The sequence below is a fragment of the Vicia villosa genome, unplaced genomic scaffold, assembly GCF_029867415.1.
Source record: "Vicia villosa cultivar HV-30 ecotype Madison, WI unplaced genomic scaffold, Vvil1.0 ctg.000248F_1_1, whole genome shotgun sequence".
Lineage (NCBI taxonomy): Eukaryota > Viridiplantae > Streptophyta > Magnoliopsida > Fabales > Fabaceae > Vicia > Vicia villosa.
Window position 1 is genome coordinate 770,583 of NW_026705102.1, and position 14,583 is coordinate 785,165.

Consider the following 14,583-nt stretch of genomic DNA (forward strand, 5'->3'; position numbering starts at 1 on the left):
GACAAAAATAATATTTATATACAAGAAAAATATTTATTGTTTATAGACACGTTTATTTATAACTTTAAAAGAATATTTATAACTTTAAATATATTTTCCAAATCTAAAAGAAAGTGAGATTTTATAAATAAATGTAAAATAAATAGATCGCTATAAATAGTAAGTATTTTGAATTTAAGATACTATTTAAACTTTTAAAAATTAACTTCAAATATTTGTACAACCTGTTAATGTAGATACAGAGAATCCAATTTTTCGAGCTTTCAATTTAATTTTTTTATTATCATAGATCTTAAAGGCAATTAAATGATAATTACAATAATAATGGTAAAATTATCATTTAATATAGACTTTAAAAAATGTTATTATTGAATGAAATAATTATTATTGAATTGAAAACTAAATAATTCCTTATAATTATTATTTATTTCTTAATTCCTGTCATACATTTTAGATTTGTAAAATTCGTAAGTTTGACGAGAGCTATCATATATTTTAGGTTTGGAAAAATTGAATAATATTTAAAATATGTTTAATAAATTTTTAGAATTAACTCAGTTGGATTCAACTGGGTTTTTAACTTATCTGAATTAACGGGTAGATGTGAACGTATATATGAGATACCAGTTATTAAATAAATGTTTGATATATATATATATATATATATATATATATATATATATATATATATATATATATATATATATATATATATATATATATATATATATATATATATATATATATATATAAAGGAACTTAGAAAAATGGAATAATATCTAAAATAGGTTTAATAAATTTTTAGAATTAATTCATCTGGATTAACGGGTAGAAGTGAACGTATCTATGAGATACCAGTTATTGCATAAATTTTTGATATATATAAAGGAACTTTACAAGTCAAAATTAGATACATGTAATGTGAAATTCCGACCAGACCCGTGCGAAAGCACGAATTTCCTACTAGTTTACAATTAAATTTAAAAATTAACACTTGACATTAGAATATTAAAAAAGAATTTGAAAGTTTAACACATAAAACACAACAAAACACTCAACACTTTACATATTTCACACATCAAACACAGGGCCGGGCCTGTAACACTCTTCTAAACCCCCATAGAATATATTAATTAATTCATAGTAACTTGTAAAAAAGATGCTACAATTCTACATAACCATATTTTTAAACATACATGTCATGCTATCACGAGGAACTCAATAAATAAAATTCACTGAAACATGTTAACACAGAAAAGGATTCATAAGTTGAATAAGATTAAACCATCGTTCATCATCTCCAAAAACTTAACAAATTATTCAACTAAAATAAAATTAAGAGTTATCAAACAACTCTCAAACAAACGTTCCCCAGTGTTACATATCAGAGCATGACACCGATACTATGACTAACTTCAATATTTAAGATGAAGAGAGAGATCTACATCATAACATAAACCAAGGGTTTATTCTAAAAATAATGTATTTGTAAGTAATTTAACATAATAAAGTTTTTTTGTAAATAAAACTTAATAGATCATTTAATCATATTTAAGTCATTCATTGACAAATTTGTACATTTGATTTATAATAGACTATACTAAAATGAAACCAAGAACTTGTAAATGTAATTATAATTGTTTTATGCCACATAGTATGGCTCAATAAAGTTGTTACACAACGAAAGGTCAATGTTGTTCTTTGAAATGAGATACATACATTTTTTTTATTAGCAAATGAGATACATAATTAAAATTACATTGACCCTTTAATTTGTTTCCTATTAAGCTGGTCTTTATGACTAATTATACATATAACTTTTTTCCACACACATAAATAGATTTAATAGCTTAATAAAGAAGAGGAAAAAACGGGTCATAACATAAGTTTCTACCATCCTCAAACAATGGGAGGAATTAGAGCCTCAAGTTACAAACTGAACAAATAAACAAAATTAGTTTAATCCATTAATTTTAAAGTATAAAATGCAATCCTTTCTTCATTGTAAACAGTATATCTTATTTAGAAAGAAATTACTTTTCACAAATCCATAACAATGGCAAAGTCTACAATCTTCCTAGTCTCCACCCTTTGCTTCTTATCTTTCCTTGGTTCTGCTTATAGCGTCAAGGACCGTTTCTCTGTCGAGGGTTTCGTTTATTGTGACACATGCCGCACCCAATTCATCACCAAATTGACCGAGTTCTTGGAAGGTACGTATATTATTCAAACATGAATTTTTTACAGTCGCATCAATATGCATCATACTAATGCGGCCGTAGAGATCATTAATCGCATCACCATGCATGTCACCGTGCATCATATTGATGAAAATATAGAGATCATTAACCGCATCACCATGCATATCACCATGCATCATATTGATGCAGATATAGAGATCATTAACCGCATCACCATGCATGATGTTAATCGCCATGCATGTCACCATGCATCTTACTAATGTGTTTGTAGAGATCATTTACTGCATCAACTTGCATGATTCTGATCACCATGCATGTCATCATGCATCAAACTAATGTGACTATAGAGATGCATTATACTGATACATTTGTAGATCATTAGCCGCATCACCATGCATGATGTTGATCACCATGCATGACGCTGATGCGGCTATAGAAATAATTAGGTTTAGAATCCAAATTCATGTTTTTCACATGCATGCATACGTTGAAACTTAATATTCATAAAAAATTTAAAGTTATTGATTAATATACGTGTGACAATAGGTGCAACCGTACGTGTGGAGTGCAAAGAAGAAAACGGAACAGTGACATTCACCAAAGAAGCAACAACAGATGCAAATGGATCATACAAACTAGAGGTAGATGGAGACCATGAAGACGAGGAATGTCAAGTTGTGCTTGTGAAAAGTCCTAGACCAGATTGTAACGAGGTTGACTCAGAATCTCACTTGGAACAAGCTGCTAAGGTCAGCATCACACACAACAATGGAATTGTGTCTCCTATTCGTACCACTAGTCCTCTTGGTTTCCTTAAGAAAGAACGTCTTCCTGGTTGTGCTCAAGTTCTCAAGGAACTTGGAATCAATGAAGATGGTTCTCAAGATCTTGATTGATTTCAAGAATTCCAAACATTATGAATTAAGTATTTATAAAGGAGGGTTAATTAACTAAATATTTTGATCTATGCCCTTATTAGTTAGGATTTAATAATGAAAGCATTTATGCATGTACCTTTTGGGAGTTTTCCTAGATTTGAAAACCCTAAGAGGATATTACTCTCTTTTTTTCCTTCTTCTCTAATTTCTCATATTTTTTTAATGTATGATTGATTACAGTTTATTGGATCCATTTTAATTTTTTAAGTAATATTTTAGTGTTTTTTTATAAATAGTTCTTCTTATTAAATTGTTATTATTCAATTCCTTTTAATTTCACAATCAAGATGATAATTACTCATAAAGATAATTAAATCTTTAGTAATTAGACCTGCACGAAAAGATATTTAATTTACTTAATGAATAATTAATATAAAATTATAATAAAGTATATATTTAATTTAGTTTATGTTGTAGTTTTGAGAATAACAAAATACATATAAAATTAGTATTTTAATATATCCTAATATTTATATGTATAATTTATCTATCTTAAAGTCTAAAAGATTTTTTTATGAATTATATTAAATCATAATGTTTTTTTGGATACATGTCATTCATCATCAGATATAAGTCTCTTCAACTTAGCACACAAAGTTACATGTGAAACCACCAATACATGATTTAGAAGATATATACCAACCTTTTAAGAAGATTTATATTGTATTTTATTTATAGTGAATAAAATTCTATGATCAGATGGAGTTAAAGATAATCTCGAGATGTAAATCTTTTTCTAATACTATTTTTCATATGACATTTTTCTAAAGCACATAATTTCTTATTTAAAGTATCATTTGGCCTAACATGACGCGTAGAATTCACAATGATAGTTATAGCCTTATAGGTATAACGAATCTTCAATCGATATATAAACAATATCGTTCATAGGTGCTAAAATTGTCTTATTGTGGAAAAATAAATGATCATTCATATTCTCCAAAATTGATAGATATGTGGTATCAGCAATTGAAGCAATAGGATCACCTAATTTCTTGATCAACATGTCATCTAGTATTTGAGTTTTAATTTTTCCATTATTATTTTAATTAAAATGTCCATTTCCAACTCTTAAAATTCAATTTGAGGATTCGTTCACTTCTTTTGACATTTGAGCACCAAGATGTAGTCGTCTCATTTTTTTATCAATGTTAAGTTCTGACAAAATTTGCAAAGGTATGATAAATTAAGGCTAGTATTTACAACCCATTTTCTAGTACTCTTTCAATTGACATGAAGACTTTACTTGAAATCAACACCCAAAACGACAACTTTTTGTTTAAAAGGAAGACTCAAACTTTTAGGATCAGAGATATTAAGTGTATTTCTAAAAGACTTATGAACAATTTCAAAGAAATGCTTATAAATCATTGGAGCTTCATCTCAAATAATAAGCATTTCTTAGCAATCAATTTAGTTAAATGATCATTTGATTTGATATGACAAGTAGAATTTTAATGATGTTGATTGGTACGGCAAATTTTTAAGAGAATGTCCTGCTATCACTAATAAGTAATGATGATATTTCACTTGAGGCTACAATCAAAATAGTATCTCTCGTTGATCTAGTTGGTGCAGAAATTTCTCTTTGAATGTTTCATCAGTCTCACCTTACCCATAGAGGAATAAAAAATCACAACGATTCTCATTGTCACTATTGTAATCATTGTGGAAGTCCATCTTTTATGCTCTAAACTTCACTTTGGTGACCATTGTAGCAACCTGCCCTAAAATTAACTTTTTAGAGTCGCCACCTATTCTGAAGGGCGAATAGGAAACCCTACGCAGTATAAAGATCCAGGGTAAGATTATTATAATCAGGTTAAGGGAAGGTGTTAGGCACCCTTAACCCTTTCCTAAGGGTTGCATTATAAAGTAAAGGTTTATGACAAAATTTACGAGGTTTATAGCTAAAGAGGTGAAAAGGGCGAAAAGTGAGATTTTAAGATGAATTGAATTTTTAGGGAGGGGGACTCGCCTTGTTGCCAAGTGCCTACGTATCTCCTTAGGGAGAATCAGAGTCAACGTAGTTCGGGCACAGGGTTGTACGCCTTAGAATTGATTATGAAATTTGTTTTGAAACTGTCTTTTTAAAGGCTTTTTGAATGGCCTATCGTAGTTTTGAATTTGTGATTTGAAGATGAAAGTGTTTTGAAGTTTGGCGTACAACCCTGATTTGATATGTTACCGTTAGGTGCGATGATCAATAGATTTGATCATTATAGTTAATGGATTAAGTAATGTATTGCTGGTTACTCTGACCGATAGATTCGATCGTCACGAGCAGCAAATAAAATGTATTTTAAATTTTGTAATCAAATTATGGGTTTTATCATTGCCTCTCATAACCAATAGATTCAGTTATTACATGACAACGAATTGAATTATTGATGTTTCATTATTTTATCTCTCGTCATTGCGACCAATAGGTTTAGTCGGATCGAGGAGAGAATTAGACGAGCATTAATTAGATTAGTATTAATAAATAAATTCACTATATTAAATTTATTCCTCGCCAATGCGACTAATAGGTATAGTCGGATCGGGGAGAAAATTAAGTAAACAAAACAATTAAGCAAATTATTAAAATTATAAAAATTAAATTAATTGACTTTATTTTTAATTTATTCAGGGGGGGTGTATTTGTATTTGAGGTAGAAATTAAAGGGTGTGTAATTAGCAAGGGGCCTGGCCCATTAGAATTAAAGATCCAATGGATCTGGTGTGGGGAGGACGCCTGGCTATTGTATGCTTTCAGAGTCAGTGTGTGGCTAGGATTTGTTTGAATCTTAATCAAGGGTACACACGCGTTAGTGGCTGAAGGAGTACGGGATGGATACACGCAGCGAATCATGTTCGCAGGTGTCAACATGTGGCCATGGAGAGGCCACGTGTTCGCCGTCCACCGAGACAGGGATGAGATTATCCCTTGGCTATCTCCCTTCCCTTTCTCATTTTCCTCTTTTCTTTCTCTCTCTAACTTCTCCTTCTCTCTCTTTGTTCTCCACACCCTCAACGAACCCCAGAACCGTCCCCTCCGGCCACCACCAATAGCCCTCATCCGCCCCCAGAAACCAACGTTCCCCCCAAAAACCACCATCAAACCCAGTTTCCGATGAAGATCCACGTGATCTTCATCTTTCCGACCCCATCCTTCGTCAAAACCCAGGAGACTCATGAACCCTAACCCATACATGAAGAACCCTAACCCATACATGAAGAACCCTAACCCTAAGTAAAACTCAGATTCAACCAAAACCAAACACAAACATGCATCGATTAAAGCCCTAAGCTAAGTCGAGATTTGGTTACCTTGTGTTCTTGATTTCTGGAACGTGTAAGCTTCCTCCCTGATCCGTCTTTTTCCTTTTTTGCAGGTGAAGATGAAGAGTCAAGCTTCAAGCGTAGGGTTCGTACTCGCGGCGGCTCCTAAAGTTCTTCTCCAAAAAAATCCCAACCCCTCTTCTGTTCTTCTCTTTTTTCTTTTATAGACTTAGGGTTTCAGTTAGTTAGGAAAGATTAGATTTAGAGTTTATTTGATTTGTTTCGTTTGTAAGTTAATTGATTCAGATTGTTTGTAATTGATTCAATATAAAATTAGATTTTGCTTCAGATCCAATCTCGTTTTATTTTATGTTAAGATTTGATTGAGTTTATTTGTTATTGGGATTCTGTTGAAGATTTGATCATGTTGAGATTGCTTGAAGATTCACTTGCTAGGGTTTGACAATGGGGATTAGGGTTTGTGTTGGCTGCGGCGCAGATGGAGGGATGGGAGACGATGAATAGGACTCGGGTCAACTTGACCCGGTCCAGTACTTTGGTTCACCCATTGATCGGCCCAATGTTGCTAGCTCTGTTTGGCCCAAATACCACTAACTCATTTTTTGTCCAAAAACAGCAACACACCAACAATAATCCAATAATACTAAAATCCTATAATACTAAAATTAATATTAATAATAATTAACAATGATATTGAAAATGATAATACTAATATTAACTAAAAATACTAATAATAGTTAAATTAATACTAATGCACTAATCAATAATTAAATTAATACTAATGCACTAATAATAATTAAATTAATATTAACATTAACTAGTTAATACTAATACTAAAATCATAACAATAATTAGCAATAGCATTTGTTTTAATAATCCTAAAAATGAATGAAAAAATAAAAATATGATAAAAAAACCAAAAAAATGATAAAACCAAAGGGATAAATGGGCCAAATATTTGGGCCCAGATACCTGCTAATTACACACCTAAATCTGATTAAAGGTTTCATAAGAGGTTGGGTTTAACAATGGATATGTTAAACCCCATGACTCTTAATTTTAATACCCTTGAATAAGTTAGCGGCTTGAATCGTATCGGGTAAATTTTGGGGTATGACAGCTGCCCCTATTTAATTACCTTGGATTGAATGGCGTGAGAATACGCAGGTCTCACGCTTTTCAAATCGAAGAGTTATTAAATAATGGAAGACCCCTGAATTTACCTTGTGCTTGAGTGTGAGAAAAAAGAATCATCCTGCTAAAGCCTGAGTCTTACATAGCGAGGACTTGCAGTTAGTTGTGTGATCACCTTGCTATTATTGCTAGCAAGCTTTCGCAGTTTGGGAACCCCACTTACTTTAGTTCTTGTAAGTTTTCGTAGTTTGTGAACCCCACTTTCTATAGTTCTAGTAAGTTTCCGTAGTTTGTGAACCCCACTTACTATAGTTCTAGTAAGTCTCCGTAGTTTGTGAACCCCAAAAGGATCACTTGCTATAGCTCTAGCAAGCTCACCTGCACCAATAGGATTACTTGTCATAGCTCTGAAAAGCTCACCTGCACCATTTGGATCATCTGCCCTTGTTCGGACAAATTTCACCTACACCATTAGGATCACCTGCCCTGGTTCGGACAAGTTTCACCTGCACCATTTGGATCATTTGCCCTTGTTCGGACAAATTTCACCTACACCATTAGGATCACTTGCCCTGTCTCATACCCCAAAATTTGCCCATACTATTTCTCCTGTTCAAGCTCAAGTCAAGGCACAAAGCTCAAAGACACCCTCTCCTAAACAAGGTTCAAGAACTAGGGTTTTGTTGTTCTAAAGGAAAATCAATGAATCAATGGCTCTAAGGCATCCCATATGACCTATGACACTTCACACTATCTCCATAACAAAATTCAGGGCTCAATACAAAAGATTGGTCACTCAATAGCTTGTATTTGATTAAATGAATCAATCTAATTGTTTAATCATTCAATTAATTATCAAGGTTCTTATTAAAATGATAAAAAAAATACATATTAGGGTTAGAGGATTTAATCGAAACCTTATTTTCATTGATTTAATTAATTAATTCAATTTTTATTTTTTATATTAAACTTAGTCAATTCGTGCCCTAATCAGGGTTTATGAAGATCACACATACACTGAAAAAATATTTCTTTGTGCATTTTTTTCAGGGTTATTCTCAGATACCTCCCGACTACGCGCCACGCCTTTCACGAAGCTAAGTCCCGACTCTATTTTATTATTTATTTACATTATAAAAATTGTTATTAGGGCTAAAACTTCAAAAGTCAATGAACTCATTTGCACTCACGCATTTTACCTCTTTTGCCAATTTTTCAGGGTTAACCCCGAGGCTACCTCTGACTACAAACCATATCAGATCAAATCAAAAGCTAAGTTCTATTTTTTATTTTAAACATCTATTTTATTTTATTTTCTTTATCAGATTAGGGTTAACCCTAATTATCATTTGAATTGATAATACACTCACTCCTTCTTTTTTAATTTCTCTTTTCCCACTTTTTCAGGGTTAGCCAACCGCCAAAGCTCAATAGTCGGTAACCCTAAATCTTAACCATATTTATTCTGCTTTAATTATTACTTGAGTCAGATCCACTGTTTTCTTTTTCCCTTCCCCTTATTATTTGTAACTGTTCCGAGGATGTATTGCTTGGCCTTAAAGGCACTTAATCTGCATATTATATTATTGTGTGGTTAGTAATCTTAGGGAGTGCAAGCCTTGAACTGAATTAGCATCACTAATTATAAGATTAAATTTCTGAATTAATCACATGATTGTTGCACCCACGCACACTTTTTCGGTAACCTCTCTTGTTGCCTGTTGCCTTGTGTTTCTTTTGCAAAATAGCCTTGTCCCTCGAATACGAGGATACCTCAGCCATGTTGCCTCGACTAATGCAAACATCATAAGTCCCTAATGATGCTACCTTCGATACACTGAATATGATCTCGTCCCTCGGAAGTTGCCTATGAAGGGCTGAGGTATCCTCTGGTTGCCTAAACAAGAATGGCTATTCTGATCTTTCCCTTAGACTACCTGCCTTCTCTATGGCATGGGACAGTCTTATGGCGAATGATAATTCGATGACCCGTAAACATCCAAACGAAAGACTTACTGCCCTCTTATGGTATGGATAGACCCTTTCACCTTGAAAGGCTAAAGAACATTTTTCATCTAACCAGGTAATTGCCCCTAATTGCTTTGCTCTAGTTTAAAATTCTTTTTCTACATTTTTTTCATAAACCTTCAACAAGGCTACGCTCATTTACGAGCTAAAGTCCGTATTCTCTTCTTCTACATTTCTTCAAAAGAGCAAAGCAATTAAGAGCCCATGGATAACCATGGATGCAAAGGGTTCCTTACACCTTCCTTTTGCATAAATTACCCCCTGAACTCAAAATTTCTTTTAAAGGTTTTTTTCTGTTCTTTTAGCCTTTCTGATATTTGGATAAAATAAAAGTCGGTGGCGACTCTTGCTTACCGCAACATTTCAAATAAAGTCAGTTCACCGTATTACAGAACTGGCGACTCCACTGGGGATTGATTTCGAATAAAAGAAGGGTTACCTTAAAAGCTTAGGATTCACTTTAAAATGTTTTCTATTGTTTGCTTTGCTTGCTTTAATTTTCAAGGCTATTTTGGGTATTCTGCTGTGTGAAAGATCCTACACCCGGATCTAGTGTACCTTAAGTATGTGGCATGAGACCAGGGAGGCTGTACGACATGTATCGTTATGGTTGAACTGGTAGCCACCGTTAGTGCGACGCTTTGGTTTATCCTGATGGCCCTTGAATCTGATCGAGGAGACATTTGGCTACCGTGTGGTGTCATAAGCACTAATTCGCCCTTAGAACCCTAGTTGAACTTGACTTTGGCCTATAGGAAGTAGCGAGATAGCTGGCTTTGGATTCCTGACTGAAGCCAGTTGATACTCGATGCTACACTCATTGAGATTGGCTCTAGGGATGCTTTTGGCTGGCCGATCGAGTGCCATGTTGAGACAATGCCCGCGAGAAAGATCAGGGATATGAGCACCATAGAACCCGGTTACTATTTTAGGACAGGTTGAACCAACTAAACGTCAGTGGGGAGGGTACTTACCTACGAACGTCAAGCAAGCCTCTAAACCTAAGGACACTTGACACTTGTGTGACTTGTCTATGCTTGCTACTAACCCTTTGGTTTTCTTGCAGGTTTTCTTGTGGGACTCACTCGTCCTTACTATCTTACGCTTTGCCTGATGCATTGTATTCACATAACATCATGACATCATGACATCATAAGCATAACATGATTTAACTAACCCTTTCAGGGATCTTAGGAATTTAGGGCGCACAATTTCAGGTACTCTTATCAAGGAGTGAATTCCTAATCAAGGGGCAAGAGGATTTATTTTCCTCTGGCCACATACCTTCCAATTCAGAGACTCAGCACCTATCAAGGGGCAAGAGGATTTATTTTCCTCTAGCCTTATACTTTCAAAATCAGAGGTATCCCAAATCAAAGGCGGTGACCCACTCGATATGGTGAGCTTGATCCCCATAGAAGAACGTCCAAGAATTAGAATTATTCAGACAAAGACACGACCAAATCATTTTCGAATGTTGCTCACTAAATTCTTAAAGATCCGTGAAAAGATTGCATTTGCATTCATAACGTCACATAGAACTAACTTTGCCTTTCAGGTTGACCAACTAGTCAGACAAATACCATCAACAAATCAATCTCTGTCAGATATACATTCCGGAAGCTCGAACCCCGGACATTCTGAAACATTCCAATCAGATGAACATTTTGGAAGCTTGACCCCCAGACTTCTGAAACATTCCAATCAGATATACATTCCGGAAGCTCAAACCCCGGACATTCTGAAAGTTCCAATCAGATGAACATTCTGGAAGCTTGACCTCCAGACTTCTGAAACATTCCAATCAGATATACATTCCGGAAGCTCGAACCCCGGACATTCTGAAAGTTCCAATCAGATGATCATTCTGGAAGCTTGACCTCCAGACTTTTGAAACATTCCAATCAGATATACATTCCGGAAGCTCGAACCCCGGACATTCTGAAAGTTCCAATCAGATGAACATTCTGGAAGCTTGACCCCCAGACTTCTAAAACATTCCAATCAGATATACATTCCGGAAGCTCGAACCCCGGACATTCTGAAACATTCTTATCAGATACATATTCCGGAAGCTCGAACCCCGAATACTCTGAATCTCTACACCAGTTCCACAACAACGACGCAAGCCAGATGCACCTAAGCGTCAATTCACCAAAATCAATATGTCGTCGGCTCAAACATTACAAAATCTGTTGAAGATCAGATTGATTACTCTGAGGGATGCTCCTAAGAATTCTAACACCTCCTCTCCTGGCTATAAACTCAATGCGAGGAGCGCGTACCATTCCAACATTCCTGGACATTACACAAACAATTGCTGGACATTGAGGAATAAGATTCAAGATCTAATCGATAACGGGGAAATCAAATTCAACCCTCCTGAAACTCCTGTGGTGATCACCGCTCCTATGCCTAGTCATGACAAGACTATATTGACGTCTAGACGGACGAACTTTTGGATCATTAGATCTACTTTCATTTGCAAGTTTCTTTTCTGTTTGTTTAAACATTTGACTCATGATAGACATTATCTGTTTTAATAATCATCATCAGTGCATTGCATATGTTTGTCTTGAACAAATCATTTTGCTATCACTCATTTTATATTGCGTCTTTACTTTGCATATGTTTTGTGATACTCGACTCCTGCTAAAGCTGTATGCCTTTTAAGGGAGGATGACGAAAACGATACCGCAACTTCATACAGTGTGCTTTTGAACAGACTATGCTGACGATGTACAGGCATTGTTTCAATTCCTAAACAGTGGAGATATAAGGATGTTAATCCCTAGTCAACCCCTTTGAGCATAAGGTGTAAGAGTTTTTCTTTCTTGAACAATTTAAAACCTTTCATCATAACCTGGGGCAGGGTAGTTACTCAGTTAACCCAATTACACTAGTTGTTGTTTACCTAAATAATGATGGATTCCCGTAACCATTAAGTCAGGCAGTCAATATGCATCAAGAAGAAAAAGCTGTAAAGTTAAAACCTATGAAGGAGACTTATCAAAAATCGAAACATCCCGCTGACTGTAATCTCAAAATAAACAGTTCAGGCAAAAGTTAGGGATAACAAAGTCAAAAAAAAGAGGTCACTAAAAAAATCCTCGACAAAAGAAAAGAATTACAAAAACAAAAAGGATGACTGCCTGTCCAAATAAACTCCCATTACTTAAAACCATCATCAAATGTCAAAGTTACGACTTCAAAGCTCTGCTAGAACTCAAAACGCAAAGTTAACTGAGTATAGGATCGAAGAACATCATGAAGATCGGGAAGGGTACAAATAAACTTTGAGCCTTTTATCCTTTGTTTCTTAAACCGTGAACCAAGCCACGGTACAACCCTTGAAAGTCCTAACTGAAGCATGGTTAGTTCGAAAGCATACTGTCACAACAAAGGTATCCCGACTCCTTAAGGTTCACCACAAATGCTGAGTTGGTATTTCCATAAACACCACGTTTTTTACAAATATCACGCTTTTATATCTCATGTTTTAATGCTTTTCAAAAAACTCAAGACAGACATATGCATTGCATCTCATGAATACATTATTAAACATATTCTGCTACATAATTTCAAAATGTTAGCAACAGGAAGAACCTGCACAGGGTACGAATAATGACTAACAGTTATCCCGACAGACAAGATTACTCCGAGAAGCAATGTCTCCTACGTATACAAGGGGCATGGCTCGCTTTGCCCAATCAATCTGGGGCAATCAGGTCAAGTTTCAAAAATCTCCTAGAAGCATCAACAATCAGGGGCAGGCACCCAAATGGGTCCGAAGCTACTTCCCAATCGGTCAGGGGCATCATACTAAGTACTAGGGGCATGTTACCCAGAGTACACATCTCATAAGGTCCCCACGAGGCAAATCTTTCCAAAGACCCTACTAGCAGGGGCAAATTTATGCAAGACCAGTTTAACATCTCGATCAATACTCAGTGGTGTGTCTAAATCCAGGAGTGATAGTTACCATGATACTGGGGGCAACTTTCAAGACATCCATGTCTCCTCACAAAGCCGGGTTTAACAGGATCATATCCCCACAGAGTAATCATTAAGAAGATATTTTCAAATGCTCTCGTCCCGACAAAGACATGGCTCCCCAATAGAGTTTACATCTTCAACACTATCCGGTCCTTCAACATGTTGCTCTTCTCCAACATGGTTTACTAATATCTTTTATCCCTAGTCAGGGTACATCAAATTACTATTCATCCCCACGCGGAAATCATAAATCTCCAGCTGAGCATCTTCAAGACAAGATCAGACAATAAAATCACAAAGACATATTTATTTTCTCAAACAAGACAACATAAATCATATTCACATTCATACATTGCATACATTACCTCATAATGAATTCATACATAACATGCAAGTTTCTCATTTATTTTGAGATACTCGCCGCATAATACATGCACCATGACATTGCATAAAAACTGACAATATCTGACAGGTACATTACGAAGATTCGAATCTTATTCAAAGCAAAACCTAACGCACGGTTTTCTAGACATCTACGGATGCAAATTGGATTAGTCTAACGCACGACTCATCCTCCAACCTAACGCACGGTTTTCCAGACATCTACGGATGCAAATTGGATTAGCCTAACGCACGACTCATCCTCCAACCTAACACATGGTTTTCCAGACATCTACGGATGCAAATTGGATTAGTCTAACGCACGACTCATCCTCCAGCCTAACGCACGACTTTCCAGACATCACCGATGCAAATTAGATCCGGTCTAACGCACGACTCATCCTCCAACCTAACGCACGGTTTTCCAGACATCTACGGATGCAAATTGGATTAGTCTAACGCACGACTCATCCTTCAACCTAACGCACGGTTTTCCAGACATCTACGGATGCAAATTGGATTTAGTCTAACACATGACTCATCCTCCAGCCTAACGCACGGCTTTCCAGACATCACCGATGCAAATTAGATCCGGTCTAACGCACGACCCATCCTCCAGT

The 14,583-nt window shown here is 35.2% G+C and overlaps 1 protein-coding gene across 1 annotated transcript; it reads left to right on the plus strand.

The window, feature by feature from the left end:
- The first annotated feature begins 2,006 nt into the window (after positions 1–2,006).
- Positions 2,007–3,350, plus strand: LOC131625871 (olee1-like protein). The gene is made up of 2 exons (XM_058896699.1): positions 2,007–2,213; positions 2,748–3,350. Exons 1-2 carry the CDS (start codon positions 2,057–2,059, stop codon positions 3,095–3,097), a joined length of 507 nt encoding a protein of 168 aa, XP_058752682.1. The 5' UTR covers positions 2,007–2,056; the 3' UTR covers positions 3,098–3,350.
- The last annotated feature ends 11,233 nt before the right edge of the window (positions 3,351–14,583 follow it).

Excerpts from the sequence above, each read along its gene's own strand:
- LOC131625871 (XM_058896699.1), top strand. The coding sequence starts at position 2,057 with ATGGCAAAGTCTACAATCTTCCTAGTCTCCACCCTTTGCTTCTTATCT. Across the intron at positions 2,214-2,747 it reads ATTGACCGAGTTCTTGGAAG|GTGCAACCGTACGTGTGGAG; the intron begins GTACGTATATTA and ends GTGTGACAATAG.